General features: G+C 56.3%; 2 protein-coding genes across 2 annotated transcripts; both read left to right on the top strand.

The window, feature by feature from the left end:
• On the top strand, positions 1-12037 carry TOMM40 (translocase of outer mitochondrial membrane 40). Its single transcript, XM_080645898.1, has 10 exons — positions 1-96; positions 193-460; positions 1154-1221; positions 1670-1762; positions 2555-2656; positions 2737-2842; positions 9844-9966; positions 10090-10166; positions 10282-10384; positions 11352-12037. Exons 2-10 carry the CDS (start codon positions 199-201, stop codon positions 11489-11491), a joined length of 1074 nt encoding a protein of 357 aa, XP_080502024.1. The 5' UTR covers positions 1-96; positions 193-198; the 3' UTR covers positions 11492-12037.
• Positions 12038-13935: 1898 nt separating this feature from the next.
• On the top strand, positions 13936-16773 carry APOE (apolipoprotein E). Its single transcript, XM_080645897.1, has 4 exons — positions 13936-14200; positions 14912-14970; positions 15434-15611; positions 15946-16773. The coding sequence occupies exons 2-4, from the start codon at positions 14928-14930 to the stop codon at positions 16649-16651; spliced, it is 927 nt and encodes a 308-aa protein (XP_080502023.1). The 5' UTR covers positions 13936-14200; positions 14912-14927; the 3' UTR covers positions 16652-16773.

Raw genomic sequence — 16773 nt, 5'->3', positions numbered from 1 at the left:
CGGGGCGACGGTGGTGGCGGCGGCGGCAGTGGGTTCGGTTGCGCGTGGCGCACGGGGTGGGAGCGGAGCCCAGGCCGGGAACAGGCGCTGCCGCCAGTGAGAACCGGGGCCCTGAGCAGGGCGGGGGTTGGCTGGGGACTGGGCCCGGGGCCACGGGCCCTGACCTCCGCCCTCTGACCTTTTCCCTTGCAGGCGACCATGGGAAACGTGTTGGCCGCTAGCTCGCCGCCCGCAGGGCCACCGCCGCCGCCCGCGCCTGCCCTCGTGGGTCTGCCGCCGCCTCCACCCTCTCCTCCGGGCTTCACGCTGCCGCCGCTCGGAGGCAGCCTGGGTGCTGGGGCCGGCGCGGGTCGAGGTTCAGAACGGAACCCCGGGACGCCTGCAGGGACCGCGGACGATGGGGCCTGCGGCTGCCTTCCCAACCCCGGCACGTTCGAGGAGTGCCACCGGAAGTGCAAGGGTGAGGGGCGAGGGACCTGGCGGGTGTGTGATGGCCCGTATCTCGGGGAAAGGGGGAGTACATTGAGGCAACCTTGGGAATTGGCACCGACTTTTGGAATTATTTAACAGCGTTAGGAGTTGACGTTGGGATCAAGTGGTGGAACGTTGGACTTGGGGCTTAGAACGATGGGATCAAATGGTGGAACCTTGGAATGGAATGGCATAGGAGCGGAGAAAAGCCTAGGAGCCCCAGGGATCGGCCTAGCCAGCCTCCTCATGTGATCCGCAAAGAAACTGAGGCCCAAGGTCACAGTGTCAGCAAGGGTCTAGTGGGGATGGAACCCCCAAAGCTTCCGGATTCTGGCTTGGAATAATCATGGTAGCAAAAATGATGGAGATTTATTGAGTTCTGCCCTGGCATTCAGTGTGTGTTAACTTGTTAAGTCTTTGCAATGTTCCCACGTGGTGAGTGTCATCTGGCAGATGACAAGTTTGACACCGAAAAAGTAACTTACTAAAGGCATACAGTAGTGGGTGGTGGCACTGGGATTTGGACGCAGGCAGAGGCCCTGGTCTTGGCCCCATCCATCAGGCCATCCTGCCATTTTACTGGTTGGATACTTTGTGGGACCATTCTGCTGTGGTTCCTTGGAGATGGGAGAGCTGGGATGAGAGTAGGGTGAGTGTGGGTGACAGTATTTCTCTTCTTCAGAGCTGTTTCCTATTCAGATGGAAGGTGTCAAGCTCACAGTCAACAAAGGGTTGAGTAACCATTTCCAGGTGAGCCCTCCTGCCTCCAGAGGTCATCCAGCCACCCCCTGCACCTTTGCATACAACCCCCTTACTCCTCCCAAAAGGGCTGGGCTCCTTGGTACTTGCAAAGACTAAGAGACAGTGCCAGGCTGACTTCTCAGTGGCGGTGTTTAGGGACCCAGAATTCAGAGATTCCCCTTCCCCCATAACATCCAGGTAGAAGTGAAATGCCAGGTATGTAGTCCACCCCCAGTGCATTCTTTCTCTAAATCTCTAATCTAGTCCAGCCACACCTCTGAGTCTACTCCAGGCCCCCAGCCAAGAGATGCCTGTCTTTTCCTCCTGGATAGGGAAGCCCAGTAGGCAAATATCCCCCATCCCAGGCTGGAGGGGAGCTGTGCTGGAGGTGGGCTCAGCTGGGATTATTGGGGGGTGGCCTACAGCTTCATCCCCACAGCCCTCCCTCTTCTCTCAGGTGAACCACACAGTAGCCCTCAGCACAATCGGGGAGTCCAACTACCATTTCGGGGTCACATACGTGGGGACAAAGCAGCTGAGTCCCACAGAGGTGAGGTTCTTCTTGTCATTTCATTCATTGTATCATTCTTCTAACAAGTATGTAGCCAAACACCAGAAGGCTTTGTCAGTAAGAAGCCAGAGCCGCTGAGGGTGCCGTAAAGGGGAGACTGTGTCTCTCCAGGGTGCATTGTAATATGGGTCATTCTTCATCCTGAACCCCTGCTCTCTGCCCAATCCTATGTTGCATGAGGCTTTGAATGCCAAGCTAGGCATTTGGACTTTCTCTAGGGGGCACTGGAGAGCCATGGAAAGATTTGAACTAGGGAAGGTCACGGTCAGATTTATGCTTTAGAAATGTCTTTCGGGATGCCGTGCAGAGGCTAGGTTAGGGAAGTGGGGGCAAAACTGGAGGCCTGGAAGGAGACTGGGGCAGGATACAGGTGGAGTTAGGAGACTGAATTCGTTAACTGGTTCCATTCAATAAATGCACTTAGTCAGCAAACCTTCGTTGTATCTCGGTTCTGTGTCCAGCTCTCTGCAGGGGACATAGCAGTGAATGAAACAGCTGTGGGGCTCACAGTCTAGTGGAGAGAGGGGCAGTCTGTTCCCGGGGAGTAACAGTCCAAGGTGGGCAGGAGTGAAATGGAACCCAGAGGCTGTGGGAGCCCAGAGGGGAGCCTAATTCAGCCGAGGTGGTCAGGGAGAGCTTCCCGGAAGGGAGGCCTTCAAACTGAAGCTTTCTGATTCTGAGCTTTTCACCTGGGCCCATCACTTATGTACGTCCGTAATTCTAGGCCTCTGACCTTTAACCTCTTACCTTACCTTACTCTCTGCCTCACAGGCATTCCCCGTGTTGGTGGGCGACATGGACAATAGTGGCAGCCTCAATGCTCAGGTCATTCACCAGCTGGGCCCTGGCCTCAGGTCCAAGATGGCCATCCAGGTGAGTGGGAGTCGAGTCACCTGCTCCCCCAGGCCATCCTGAGCACCAGGCTGCCCTCACACTTCCTTCCTTCCCCACAGACCCAGCAGTCCAAGTTTGTGAACTGGCAGGTAGATGGGGAGTACCGGGGTTCTGACTTCACAGCAGCCGTCACCCTCGGGAACCCAGACGTCCTGGTGGGTTCAGGTAAGAGGCGCAGGGCTGGGCCGGGGCGGCGGGGGGTCATAATCTAGTCCCAGCTTTACCAACAAGTCCGTCCCTTTCTCTGTACCTCCTTTCTACCATCTGAAAGATGGGCACAGGCAGGAGGGGTTTTGAAACATCAAGCAGCATAGCATTGTGGGTAAGAAAGCAGATTCAAAGCCCAGCTCTGCCGCTGGCTTAATTGAGCTTGTAGGCAGCTTCCGGCACCTCTGTGGGCCTCAGCTGTCTTGCCCGTAAAATCGGGCCGCCTCACAGGGCCATTGAGTAGGTCATGTAAGTTTATGTGTGTGAAATGCTTCAAAGAGGGTCAGGCATGTGATAATGGATCCCAAGGAAATGAGCTACTGTTATTAACTCGTGGGGCCCTGGTGGTGTTTGAGGGCACAGAGCAGCGCCCAGGCGGCAGGCTCCACTTGCAGTCGGGAAGGAGACATAGTCTGAGCTGTAGAGATTGGCGAGGAAAATTCCTTGTTTGGGTTGGCTGGGGCAGGAACCATTGGGCTCTGTCTCCACTTCTAGTTTCTCCGTTGTTTTAGTGTGTGTGTGTGTGTGTGTGTGTGTGTGTTTTGTTGTTAAACCGAAGATGTTTTTTCCCATTGATTTTTAAAGAGGGAGAGAGCTAGGGAGGGGGGACGGGAAAGAGAACAAGAAACATCAATGTGAGAGAGACACATTGATTGGTTGCCGGCAAGGCCGGGGATCGAACCTGCAACTCAGGTATATGCCCTTGACTGGGAATAGAACCCTTCGATCGAGGGCTGGCGTTCTAACCACTGAACAACCAGCCGGGCTTTTGTGTGTGTTTTTGAGAGCTTGTTTGGAGGTTCTAGCGGGAGCGCAGCTACTCGTATACCCTTGACCGAAGACCGGTCCTCTCCTCTGGGGGGAAGGTCATCTTCTTCGAGCGCGCAGCTTCGGGAGGGACGCACATGGATCAGTGAGGGAGGAGGGGGACACCCGCCTAGCCAGCCAGATCAGCCGAATCAACCCTGGCGATCAATGGGGTGACAGATGTCGCAGCCAGATCGCCCTCACATCCTGTGTGTGTGTTTTTGTTTTGTTTTTTTGTCTCTGGGTGTCTGCCTTTGGTTTCTTTACATTTATTTAGTGACTATTTATTGATCGTGTACATATGTATTCTAGGCACAGAGGATAAGATGCTGAACAAAGGAGAGTTAAATCTGCCTTGTGGGAGCTCCCATCTTAGTGGAGGCAAACCCAGGTAAAGCAGTACATAAAGAAATGATGTCAGGTGATGGAGCTGTACAGGAAGATTCGGGTCTCAGGAGGGTTGGATGGAGTCCTCAGAGAAGGCCTCATTACATAGATGGTATTTGAACCAAGACTGAGGGCAGACGCGAGGGTTCCAAGCAGACATGTGGGAAAGGAGCTTTTCAACCAGAGGAAACAGCAAGTGCAAAGGCACTGAGGCAGGACCCTTGACTGGAACATAGAGGAGGAGAGTGGCTGCAATGGATGAAGAAGGAGGGTGAGTGTGAGGGATAGGGGTCAGGGGACCAAATCACACAAGGCTTTGTGAAAGTTTGGTCTTAACTCTGTGTCGGGGGCCACCGGAGGCACTTGATAAGGACATGATGTGACTTGGCTTCTAACAGGATCCCTTGTGCTGACATGTGAAGGACAGAAAGAAAGGGACCCACTGCAGGGGCAGTGGACGAGGTGAGAAGTGATCAAGTCTGGGTGTACTTTAAATGTGGAGCCGACGGAGTTTGCTAGTGGATTGGGTATGGGAGATAGAAGAGAGGATCCAGACGACTCCTCTGAGTTTTGGGCTTGAACACCTGGAAGGATGGAGTTGTTGATTCCTGCCTTTGATCGGTCATGAGAGTGGGTTCCGGGGCAGTGAGTCCTAGGGCATTTATGAAGGCAGGGCGCCGGAAGCCTTGGGAGGCCCGGGAGCGCTCCTGCCTTCTGCCTGCCAGAGGCTAAGGAGCCTCTCAGAGGAGGCAGCGCCTTTGAGCTTCCAAAGGAAGAGGAGGAGCTACCCTGGCAGGAGATGGCAAGCAGCTGGAAAGGGGAGGGAGGGGAAGGCCATGTCATAAAATGCAGGAGATGGGGAAGCTGGGCATGAGAGGCCCCGTAGGTGAAGCTTCATCCGTGGGGGGAATGCGGGGCCACGGGCAGGAAGAAACATTTTCTGACCTGATGGCATCACCCCTGCTGCTCACACATCCACTGCAGTTGGACTATGTGAGTTTTTCTGACACTTCCTGGAATCGCTATGTTCTTTCTACCCCAGGACCTTTACACATGTACACACTTTTTATTGATTTTAGAGAGGAAGGGAGAGAGAGAAGCATCCATGATGAGAGAGAATCATTGATTGGCTGCCTCCTGCACGTCCCCTACTGGGAATTGAGCCCACAACCCAGGCATGTGCCCTGACTGCGAATCGAACCGTGACCTCTTGGTTCATAGGTCAACACTCAACCATCGGGCCACACCGGCTGGGGCATTTCTCTGGCTTTGACATGGCTGAATAAGTCTCTGGGCACACATCACCCTCACCAACAGACCTTCTGTGACTAGAGTGTACCTATGTCTGTAGTATTGCCTCACCCTGTCCCATAGTCTTTATGGCACTTTCCTCTGAAATTGTCTCACTCTTTATTACCTGTCTCCTACGCTAGGATGTCAGCTCTTTCAGGCCAGGAACTTGCCTGCTGTATGCCAGCGCCTGGGACCATACTGGGGCCAGAATAGGTGCCCAGGAAACGCTGAGCAAAGGAGTGAGCAGTGTGATGGCAGGTCCCATCCATTCCCTCAGCCTTTTGTCAAGCCCTGAGCATGCCATATGCATCTTCTCCTGCGTTCAGTTCTAGGCGCTGGGAATAGAGCAGCAAGGCAGTAGCTCCTGGATCCTCTGAACAGCCCTGTGGGGAAGGTGCTGCCATTGTCCCCATCTTACTGAGGCCCAGAGAGGGGAAGCGATTCCCAAAGGACGCAGCAGGTCAGACTCCAGAGTCCATGCTCTTCTCTCTGGTACCAGCACCTCCTTCCCCAGCACATGCTCCCCGCATTGACTTTTTGTGCTCCCAACACTGGTCTCCCAGCCCCTCCTCCTCCCCCTCAGACTAATAAAAACAGGACCTACTGGTCCAGGTCACTGCTGAGCACAGGAGTAACTTACCACCGACAGCTTGGACTGAGCCTCAGTTTCCTCATTTGTCACAAGAGCACAATAGCAGTGACCACCTCTCACTGAAGGATTCAGCATGAGCACATCTTCAGCGCTAAGCTCCAGGCCAGGTGTGTGGGTAGGGCTCACTCTGTGTGTCTCAGTGCCACCCCACAATGGGTAGAGGTGTCTGTGTTTTGTTTTTTGAGGTGTCTGTTTTGATGGCCCCCGTTTCACAGATGAGAAAACGGGCCCGAGTGAAATCAAGTTGCCTGGACTCCAAGGAGCTGGAATCTGAATCACGGCCTAATTCAAGGGCCCATGTTCTTACCTGGTTTCCTCCCCATGGCCTCGGCTCCTCGGGAGCTTCTGTGTCATTTGAAGCACCTAGTGTGTGGGACACAGCAGGGGCTGAGACACCCCTCCTGCCCTCGCAGGGCCCCGGGGCCAGAGGGAGAGACATTGGCCTTTAAGCAAATGATCACACAGTGATGGCTCGCTGTTGGGAGAAATCCTGCTCAGGAAAGCTCAGGTCGCTATGAGAACTTGGAACAGGCGGCCAGCTGTCTCACCTGGAGTGACAGAGACCACTCCCCTGAATGGCCCTGTCTGTCCGAGCGAGTGAGGATGAAGGGAAGGGTAGCGCTCGGGAGCGGGCACTGCATGTGGGGGGCAGTGCAGAAAGAAGTCCTGTCCGGCGGGGGCCGAGAACCACCTTCCCTTCAGGTTCTGCCCTGGGCACCTGCCATTCCTGCCCCAGGTGACTTCCCCAAGGAATCCTGGGGTGGCCCCAGCCAAGCAGGGCAAAGGTCTGGGAGTGGGAGCCTAAACCTGCCCCTGTCCAGCAGGTTTGGGAGGTGGATCAGGAGACGGGACTTCTTTCCCAGGTTGGCAGCTCTGCTCCTTGCCAGAGGCCTGCTCTTTGGTCTCACAAACCTGACCCACTTTCTCTCCTCGCGGGATTTGGACTCACTGGGTTCTTCATGGCTGCTGTAGACCCTGCAGAATGAATAGCGTCCAGATGAGCTGCTGGTCTCAGCAAAGCCCTGGCTCGGGGAGCTCACGTGCCATGGGGGAGCTGGGGCTGGCTGAGTGGGTGAGGAGATAGATGGGGAAGGAGTGAGATGTTCAAGAAAAAGGAGCTGAATCCTGCCCAGGGAGTTGTGCGTCTCTGGGAGGAAGAGCGCCCTGGGCCACATTGGCCAAGGGCCAGGGGCCCAGGATATGTGCTTGGGGAGCAGAGAAGGGAGTGCGGCATGGAAACAGCCAGGTCCCATGGGGCACGTGGGGACTGGGAGCGAGACTTCAGTAGTGAAGACCACAGGATTTGAGTTCCCATGATGGCAGGAGTGGTGGAAGCGGGGTACCAGAGCGGGGTGAGTGCCAGAGTCCCCTGGGGATGATGGCAGCCTAGATGCACGTGTGGCCGGCTGTGTTAGGGAAGAGAAAGTGGCTCTGTTTGGAAGGTGGGGCCAAGCCACATGGGGCCTTGCAAGCTGTGCTGTAAGGAGCCAGGATCTGAGCACGGGAGCCACACAGGTTCTGAGCAGGGGGAGGACGGGGTTGAGTTTGTGCTTTAGCAGGATCCCTCTGTGAGTTGCTGGGAGAGGGTAAGGCTCAGGCAGGCCAGGGAGGAAGGTGGAGCTGGGCGTCAAGGGACAAGGCAGGCCCAGGAGATGCGAGGAGGGATAGCTGGAGAGATGTTCAGGGGTCACACAGCCCTCAGTCCCAGCAGTTGGCAGACCTGAGAGGCCAGTGAGTTTTAGGCCCCTCTGACTCTAGGCCACAGGTTGGGGGTGTCCAGCCCATGGGCCATATAAGGCCCAATAATCGTTTGGTCTGGCCCTGCCAAGGCATTAGGGGTGAGTTAATTCAATGTTTGACCAAATATAGCAGGCTAATTATTTTAAAATATATTTTTAATGATTTCAGAGAGGGAAAGAGAGAAACCTCAATGATGAGAGAAAGTCATTGATCGGCTGCCTCCTGCATACCCCCTCTCAGGATTGAGGCCCCAAATAGGGCATGTGCCCTGACCAGGAATCAAACTGTGACCTCCTGATTTATAGGTCAGTGCTCAACCACTGAGCCACTCTGCCTGGGCACCAGGCTAAGTTGATAATTTTATGTGACCTGCGAATGATGTTATAAATATCCAAATGGCCCTTGGCACAAAAAGGTTCTCCACCCCTGATCTAGACAGTCACTTTTCATTCTGTGGGCCTCAGTTTCCCTCAATTGAATGAGGATGTTCCCGGCCAGAGGTGTGCTGGTAATGGTTTAATGCCAGCTCGGGGGCTGATTGTATCATCTGCTTGTTGTGAAGAAGTGCACACAGTGGCTCAGTGAGCCCACCCATGACCCTAGCCTCCCCAGAAGACACCACCAGGGGCCTGACCATGAACCGTTGGCTTCCCTTAGCCCAGTGGTCAGCAAACTGCAGCTCGCGAGCCGCGGTTTGCCGCTCTATTGACGAATGAGTTTGCCGACCACTGACCTAGTCTCTCGATTCCAATAATTACAGGCTGTTGTTGTTCCTTGTGATTAAGCCCCTATCCCAGTGGTCGGCAAACTAATTAGTCAACAGAGCGGCAAATCGCAGCTCGCAAGCCACAGTTTGCCGACCACTGCCTTAGCCCCGCTGGCAGCCCCTTCCCAGGTGTGCTCACTCACTGATCGTGCCCGCCCTCTCCCCATTTCTGCCCTGCTCCCGTGGCCAGTTCGAGTCTGTGCATCTGATTTTCTTTGAGAAGCAGCATCATGCTCTGTCCTGTCCCTGCTTTCCCCTTACGGGGTCTTCCTGTTTCCTGTTTCCTCACGGCCTGTCTCTGCTCAGTCTTGGTGGGTTTCTCTGTAGACTCTTTCACTCCTCTTTGCCCTCTGCTTCCCTGCCTCTCTGTAGGTGTCTTGTTTTCTGTTTCCCTGTCACTCCCTCTGTCTCCTCCCGGTTCTTCCCCTCCTATAAGATCACATGTGTGGGGGCTGCTCTCCTGGGCTCTAAAGACAGGCATGGCCGAAACCGGTTTGGCTCAGTGGATAGAGCGTCAGCCTGCGGACTGAAGGGTCCCGGGTTCGATTCCGGTCAAGGGCATGTACCTTGGTTGCAGGCACATCCCCAGTGGGTGGTGTGCAGGAGGCAGCTGGTCGATGTTTCTCTCTCATCGATGTTTCTAGCTTTCTATCCCTCTCCTTTCCTCTCTGTAAAATACCAATAAAATATATTTAAAAAAAAAAAAAAAGACAGGCATGAATGAGTCTCGGCCTGTGGCGTCAGGAATGCAGCCCAGCAATGGAGAGCCATCTGTTAGCAAACACTCCCGGGGGCCTCCAGGGTCCCGGCTGCCGAGGGGCAGAGGGTCAGTCCTAGTGAGCACTGGGCGCGCTCTACGCTGTGCCCACACCCACTCCTTTAGGCGCCTTTACTGAGAAGTGACACCGTGGCCTGCAGGTACAGCTGAGTGGTGGGCTGCGGTGCCATTAGCACCCTGAGGTGTGCTCTCACTGACCCTCCACTCCTGCCAGTCCCAGCGGCAGAGTGGTTCTCACACATTTTGTGACCATGGGTGAGGGACTTAACTCCCTCGGCCTCTTCTGTAAATGGTGGCGATTGAATGCCGGCTACATGGGTTGTGCAGACCAGATGAGGTCCCACAGGGTCTGGGAGACTGACCTCACTCACCCTGTGAACTCCATGGAGCAGCAGTGTGGGAGGCCTGAGGGCGGGCCCTGAGCCTCCGGCAGGGGCCTGCCTTCCAGGCCACCTGGAGCAGGAGTCTGGCCCAGCACCCTGGCTGGGCAGAAACTGACCACCAAGCCCAGGTAACACCTGCCATCTCACCCACAGGAATCCTCGTGGCCCACTACCTCCAGAGCATCACGCCGTGTCTGGCACTGGGCGGAGAGCTGGTCTACCACCGGCGGCCTGGGGAGGAGGGTACTGTCATGTCTCTAGCTGGGAAATACACGTGTGAGTCTGGGGCCCGAGGGTAGGAGTGGGGCTGGGCCTCGGACTCCTGGGTCTGAGGGAGGGGTCCTGGGTTCTCATGTCCCCTTGGTAACCTACCCCCACCCCCACACGGCTCTCTTACAGTGAACAACTGGTTGGCGACAGTAACGTTGGGCCAGGCGGGCATGCACGCAACATACTACCACAAAGCCAGTGACCAGGTGAGCTGGTCCAGAGACCGGCTGTGAGGGCGCACGTCCAGGCATGGGTTGCCAGGGGCTTGTGTGCCGGGGAGTCCAGTCTGGGATGCTGACTCTGTTGCCCTGGCCCCTCCAGCTGCAGGTAGGCGTGGAGTTTGAGGCCAGCACAAGGATGCAAGACACGAGTGTCTCCTTCGGGTACCAGCTGGACTTGCCCAAGGCCAACCTCCTCTTCAAAGGTACAGGCCTCAGTTTCCCCACATGGAAAACAAGACGAGAGGTGACCGCTCTGAGTGGGTGTAGGCCAAGGAGATGGTGAAGGGCATCATGCCGGGACTCTTGAGGGCCTCCAAATCACCCGGGAATGCTTGCTAAGGTGGGGCCTGGGCCTAAGCTTTGTCCGTACTACATTCCTCCCCACCCCAGACAGCACCCCTCTCCCATCTCTGCGCTTGGCCCTTTTTCCTTTTTCCGTAAGTGGAAGGCAACTGGAGCACATCCAGCCACCCCACTCTTCACATTAGTGGGAACGAGGCTCCTGGAGGTTGTAGTCACTACCAGACCCCCCTCCAGCTGCCTGCCTCGTCCTGATGTCGAGGTTTAAGTCTCTTCTTGGACCTCAGTGGTTCTCGGGTTGGAGGGTATGAAGACACCCCGAAGGCCGCTTCAGTCAGCAGGCTGCTGCCGGCAGAGGTGAGGCCCAGGGGTTTCTGCGCCTCTAGCCTCTCAGCCCTTGCTCTTGCAGAGGCTGGGTTGGGGTTCCAGCTCTGCCCCCGTGAAGCGAGAGAGCCTCCCACATGGGGGGAGCACCGGCAGGTGCACATCACCAGGCTCTAGTGAATGAGCCGGGGACAGTTCAGTCTTCCATTCGGCGGACACTGAGCGCCCACTGTGCCCAGAGTTGTGCATCACACGGGAAGGACAGACCATCCTCAAGAGCGAGGACCGGGTGTGGACAGGACTGAATGGGGGAGCCCATGGGGTGGCGAAGGGCTTCCCAGATGGGAGGGCTCACTGAGCTGAGGGAAACGAGCCGGTTGCTTCTAGGGCTGAAGTACTTGGGGCGCAGGAAGAGGTTTCTGGGAACAGCGTGGTCACAGGTCTGGAAGCCCGCAGTCTGGCAGTGTCTGATGTGGCCTGGAGCACGACTCCACAGAGACAGTGGGAGGCCGGCACAGGGCTCTCAGCGCAGCTGTCTGCCCACAGGCTCCGTGGACAGCAACTGGATCGTGGGTGCCACGCTGGAGAAGAAGCTCCCGCCCCTGCCCCTGACGCTGGCCCTCGGGGCCTTCCTGAATCACCGAAAGAACAAGTTCCAGTGTGGCTTTGGCCTCACCATCGGCTGAGCCCCTCCTAGCTCCTGCCTCCCACTCCCTCCCTCCTCGAGATTCCCCCTGCTCCTCCCCCCCGACAGAGGGGAGACCTACGCGCCCCTCCCTCTCCCTTCCCTCCCTCCTTGGTGGTCAGGGGGGGGCAGCGGAAAGGAGGGGGACATCACCCCAGCAGCTGAGGGGGGGGGAATTCTAGAACCACGGGCGCTTCAGGATTCGGAGCCGCGGGGGCTGTGTGCCCAGTGGACCTGGGGCCCGAAAGGGGTTCTGGAATTGAGGGGCATGCCAGATTCTGAGCACCAGGGGCAGAGGCTGCCAGACAACCTCAGGGAGGTGTTGGGGCATCACCACCACCCCCAAAGATCTTGGGGCCCCGCCCCGAGGGGCAGCAAGAAGAGGAGCTTCCCCATCCCAGGTCTGCCCCCCACCCACTTTCCCATCCACTCCTCGGTATAAATCATGTTTATAAGTTATGGAAGAACTGGGACATTTTACAGAAAAAAAACAAAAAACAAAAAATATACATGAGAAAAAAAAAAAAATGGGAGGCCTGGTTTTCCTACCTCTCTGGCCCTTTTCATTCCATGCAGCCTGATCTTCCTATGGTGGCCACATGGGGGTGCCACAGGGCTGGGGTATGGAAGGATGATCCAGAAAGGGAGTCAATCCTGGCTAACAGGAGCCCAATTTAGGGAAGGGCCTGGCCCAGGATCACAGCCTCCCTGGGACACAGACCTCTCCAGGAGGGTGTAGTGGTCACTGGCTCCCGCTTGGCCTGGCCAGAGAGGCTACAGGGGACTTTGTGCCTTTGGAGGTGAAGCAACAGGAATGGTACTGTCAGTCTAAGGGTGGGAGACTGCGAACTGGAACGCGGGTGGGTGGGGGGGTGGGTGCTTTCCAGATTCCAAAAAGGGCAGATGTTAGGACTTTCTGCTAGGGAGGTCAGGTTTCCTGAAGAATACAGGCAGCTGGAAACATTTCAGAATCACTATCTGACAACAAAAGATAAATTGCACTTAAAAATTGTAAAGACATTTGTGCTTTAAACGGCACCAAGAAAAAGAACCCTTACAACGGTAGAAATATTTGCAAATCTAATACATGATAAGGATGGTGACAAAAAATTAAAGGGGAGAAGGGCATGAGTTTAGGGTTGGGGGGGCTGGTTGGGTCACCTGTGTCTCAGGTATCTGATGCTGGGGAGGAGATCAGTTGGCCCGCCTAGGGCTCAGGTAAACACCCCTAACTCCCTAAGGCCGTGGTCGGCAAGCTGCAGCTCTATCCCTTGAGTGTGGCTCTTCCACAAAATACCACGGCCTGGGCGAGTCTATTTTGAAGAAGTGGCGTTAGAAGAAGTTCAAGTTTAAAAAATTTGGCTCTCAAAAGCAATTTCAATCGTTGTACTGTTGATATTTGGCTCTGTTGACTAATGAGTTCACTGACCACTGCCCTAAGGGAACTGAAAACCCTCTCTGCCACCGCACACACCTAGGGTTTGGGGAGGGAGGTCGCTGAGCAGAAATGAACCCTTACTGCCTGTAAAGCCACAACACACATTCCCTGTCCACACCTGAGACCAAGCGGGCCTGGCTTGACACTGAGGCCCCCTTCCTGACCCTATGGAATCTAATTCCAGTTCTCCCTGTGTGGCCTCACCATCTGTCTTAACTTTGTGAAGTAACAGCTGGATTCACGTAACAGCTGCTAGGGAGGTGAGTGCTGGAGCTCTCGCTGCCAATTGCAGCAGTGAGGTCTAGGATAAGACCCGCTGTGTGTGAGGTGCTCAGTACTTCACACAGTGCAGAGGTACTCAACGGTTTGGCCATTTCCTTATAATATTGGTGAGATGCTGTAGGAACTGAACTCGTTTTTATCAACTAGCCCCTGGTGAAGTTAGCTTTGTTAAACATTTTGCCGCAGTTCCAAGGACCATCTATTGATGAGGTTACATGAGGACTTATGTAGCTTTCTTGCATCACTGACTGATGGTGTAAGTGCAGTTGTTCCCCACCCCCCCATCATGTGGATCAAAAACTGGGTGTTCAGAGAGGCTTGGTCATTTGCCCAAGGTCACACACAGCTGGCAAGGGGCAGCCCAGATTCGGGCTGGGCAGTTTGGTTCCAGAGTCTCCAGCCCTAACTGGGCAGCATGAAAGCTCCAAGCCTGTGGAGGCATGACATTTGGGCAGCTGGAATCCACAGTGCTTGTGCTGGACTTTGAATTTACTCATCTGTGCCCAAGGTCACAGCCAAAGAGGGAGTGCGGCTAAGACCCAGGTTCCATTCTCAGCCTAGGCTTTCAGCAGAGGCATCACACTGTCCGCAACCCTCCCATCTCACTTCTGCCACCAGTTCTCTTCTCCCTCAGACCCAGGAATCCAAGCGCCAGCCCCCTCCCCAAGTTTTATTCATCAGTGGCTGCCGGCTCCTTCCCCTTCCATGTCCCGCCCCACAAAATTGAGGAGGGCGCCTGAGTTACTGGGTGAGATGTCACCTCCCCTCCTGGGGGGCTGGGGGCATCACAGAGCCTCCAAGCCCCACCTCCTTACCCCTCCTTGCTGTGTGAAGGGGAGAACAGCCCACCTCGTGACTAGGGGCTGGCCCAGCTCGCCCTAGCCCTGGAGGAGTGGGCGGGGCAGGGGGAGCCCTATAATTGGAGGAGTCTGGGATCCCTGAGTCCTACTCAGCCAGAGCGGAGGCGAAGGACCGGTTGCTCAGGAGTCGGTGAGAAGCAGAATTGGGGGCACAGAGACCAGCTCAGGGCCTCTGTGGGGAACAAGCTGGGGAGGAGGAGGTGACCGTCCTATGTCTGAGTCAGAAAAAGCAGGATCTGGGGATGAGTCTGGAGGCGGGGGGGCTGGACCTTGGGGGGCGGGGACCACAGGGGCATCCCAAATCAGCCAGAAGGGCTAGAAGGTGGGGTGGGGGGAGCATCGACCTGTGGAAAAACCAGATAAGCCATCGAAAGAGCCCACAAATTGTCACCCATTTATTGAGCACCTACTGGGTGTTCCCTTCATCCTCAGACTTCCGCTCAGGGTGGTGGCAGGGTAGCTGGAGCATTGACTAAAGGAGGACTTTTAGATGATTAAATTAGCTAATATGTGGAAGAATGGCGCTTAGGTGTGAAGATGGAGCTTAGAATGTGAAGGTAGAGCAAGGAATGCCCAGTTGGGCTCACCTGGAGCTCAGGGAGGAGGGGTGAGTGGAATTTGAACCCTGGGAGAGGAGAATGGAATTTTGGCCAGAGTCGACCTGGGGGATGAGGAGATAGAAGACAATGAGGAAGTTAGACAATAGTAAACGTTTGTGATGGGATTAGGAAGATGCAGATCTGAGGTTAAGTGAGGCCTTAAAGTCTAAGACCCAGTGGGTGGGGCTCTAAGTGGGAGGAGCCCCCACTGGCTATTGATTGACAGTTTCTCCGTCCCCCAGACTGAAGGCACTGAAGATGAAGGTTCTGTGGGCTGTGTTGGTGGTCACACTCCTGGCAGGTATGGGATGATGCTTGCTCAGGTTCCCTGCCCCTGCTCCCTCCCATCCTCACCTGTTCCCCCTGACCCCTTCTATCCCTGTCCCTTCTGCTGGTCTCTCTCTTGAGAGGAGGCCCGCATCTGAGCCCTCTTCTGACATTTGCTGGCTCTGAGCAGCTGTGTTACTCTCTCAGGGCCTCAACTGTTCCCATCCTTACAATAGGAGTTCTAACAGTTTCTAATGCATTGTTGTCAGGCAGATAGTGAGGGCTACATAAATGTCCGCTGCGATTATCTTTACTCTCCACCACCCCCGCACAGAGCACACACCCGCAGACACTCAGTGAATGCTTGTCCAGTGAGGAAACAGACTGGCCGTCCTTCCACCCCTCCCTTCCCATCAGCACAAGAGCATTTGTGAAGCACCTACTGTGTGCTTGAAGAGGGCAGGGGACCTTGATGGCCATGCACTTGCTCCATGCAGGATGCCAGGCCAATGTGGAGGAGGAGGTGAAGCTGGCACCGGAGCCAGAATGGTGGCAGGCCAACCAGCCTTGGGAGCAGGCGCTGGGCCGCTTCTGGGATTACCTGCGCTGGGTGCAGACGCTGTCTAACAAGGTGCAGGAGGAGCTGCTCAGCACCCAGGTCTCCGAGGAACTGTCGTGAGTGTCCTGCCCTGGCCCCTGGCCCTCCTGGCGGGCAGTTCCTGTCTGGAACTCCTCGGGGGTCTGTTCATTTCTTGCTTCCTCTTGCCATTTTGAATTGGCTGACCTCTCTCTGATTCTCCTCATCTCTTCCTGTCCCTGTTGTTCCCTTCTGTCTCCCAACATCATTCCAGCCCATCTGCTCATCTCTGCTCCTGGCTGTCTCTGTCCCCTACTTTTGGCCTCTCCCTCTTTTGGGTCTCTCTGTCTCTGTCCCCTTCTTGCCCTCCCCCACCCCATCTTTCCCCTTTTTCTCTCCACACACACCCCCTCCCGCCCTCTCCGCCTACAGGATGCTGATGGAGGAGACCATGAAGGAGGTGAAGGCCTACAAGGAGGAGCTGGAGACTCAGCTGGCCCCCATGACTCAGGAGACGCGTGCCCGCCTGTCCAAGGAGCTGCAGGCAGCGCAGGCCCGACTGGAGTCGGACATGGAGGACGTGCGCACCCGCCTGACCCAGTACCGCAACGAGGTGCAGACCATGCTGGGCCAGAACTCCGACGACTTGCGGGCCCGCCTGGCCTCCCAACTGCGCAAGCTGCGTAAACGGCTGCTCCGCGACGCCGAAGACCTGCAGAAGCGCCTGGCTGTCTACCGAGTTGGGGCCCGCGAGGGTGCGGAGCGCGGGGTCGGCGTCATCCGGGAGCACCTCTTGCCGCTGGTAGAGCAGGGCCACATGCGGGCCATCACCGCCAGCCAGCCGCTGCGGGAGCGGGCGGAGGCCTGGAGCCAGCGGATGCGCGGAAAGCTGGAGCTGATGGGCAGCCAGGCCCGAGACCGCCTCGATGACATGCGCGACCAGATGGAGGTGTTGCAGGCCAAGGTGGAGGAGCAGGCCAACCAGATGCGCCTGCAGGCGGAGGCCTTCCAGGCCCGCCTCAAGGGCTGGTTCGAGCCCCTGGTGCAAGACATGCAACGCCAGTGGGCCGGGCTGGTGGAGAAGGTGCAGTCGGCCTTTGGCGCCAGCCCCACCGAGGTGCCCAACGAGAATCAATGAGTGCTGGCCACGCGCCTGGTGGACCCCACTCCCCTCTCCCAGCCTGCAGGGGCCCTGTCCCTGCCCCCACTGCCCCCCCTGGGGGGCCCCGGCTTAATAAAGGCTCAGCAAACTTCACAGCA

This window comes from Plecotus auritus (assembly GCF_963455305.1).
Source record: "Plecotus auritus genome assembly, chromosome: 10".
Classification (NCBI taxonomy): domain Eukaryota; kingdom Metazoa; phylum Chordata; class Mammalia; order Chiroptera; family Vespertilionidae; genus Plecotus; species Plecotus auritus.
The sequence above is the reverse complement of the archived record's forward strand: the minus strand, read 5'-3'. Positions and strand labels throughout refer to the sequence as shown.

What these genes read in the sequence shown, in the direction of transcription:
- TOMM40 (XM_080645898.1), top strand. Translation starts at nt 199, where the DNA reads ATGGGAAACGTGTTGGCCGCTAGCTCGCCGCCCGCAGGGCCACCGCCG. An exon ending in GTGCCACCGGAAGTGCAAGG is followed by an intron (nt 461 to 1,153) that starts GTGAGGGGCGAG and finishes TCTCTTCTTCAG; the next exon opens with AGCTGTTTCCTATTCAGATG. An exon ending in ACCACAAAGCCAGTGACCAG is followed by an intron (nt 10,167 to 10,281) that starts GTGAGCTGGTCC and finishes TGGCCCCTCCAG; the next exon opens with CTGCAGGTAGGCGTGGAGTT.
- APOE (XM_080645897.1), top strand. Translation starts at nt 14,928, where the DNA reads ATGAAGGTTCTGTGGGCTGTGTTGGTGGTCACACTCCTGGCAG. An exon ending in GGTGGTCACACTCCTGGCAG is followed by an intron (nt 14,971 to 15,433) that starts GTATGGGATGAT and finishes TGCTCCATGCAG; the next exon opens with GATGCCAGGCCAATGTGGAG. An exon ending in CAGGTCTCCGAGGAACTGTC is followed by an intron (nt 15,612 to 15,945) that starts GTGAGTGTCCTG and finishes CTCCGCCTACAG; the next exon opens with GATGCTGATGGAGGAGACCA.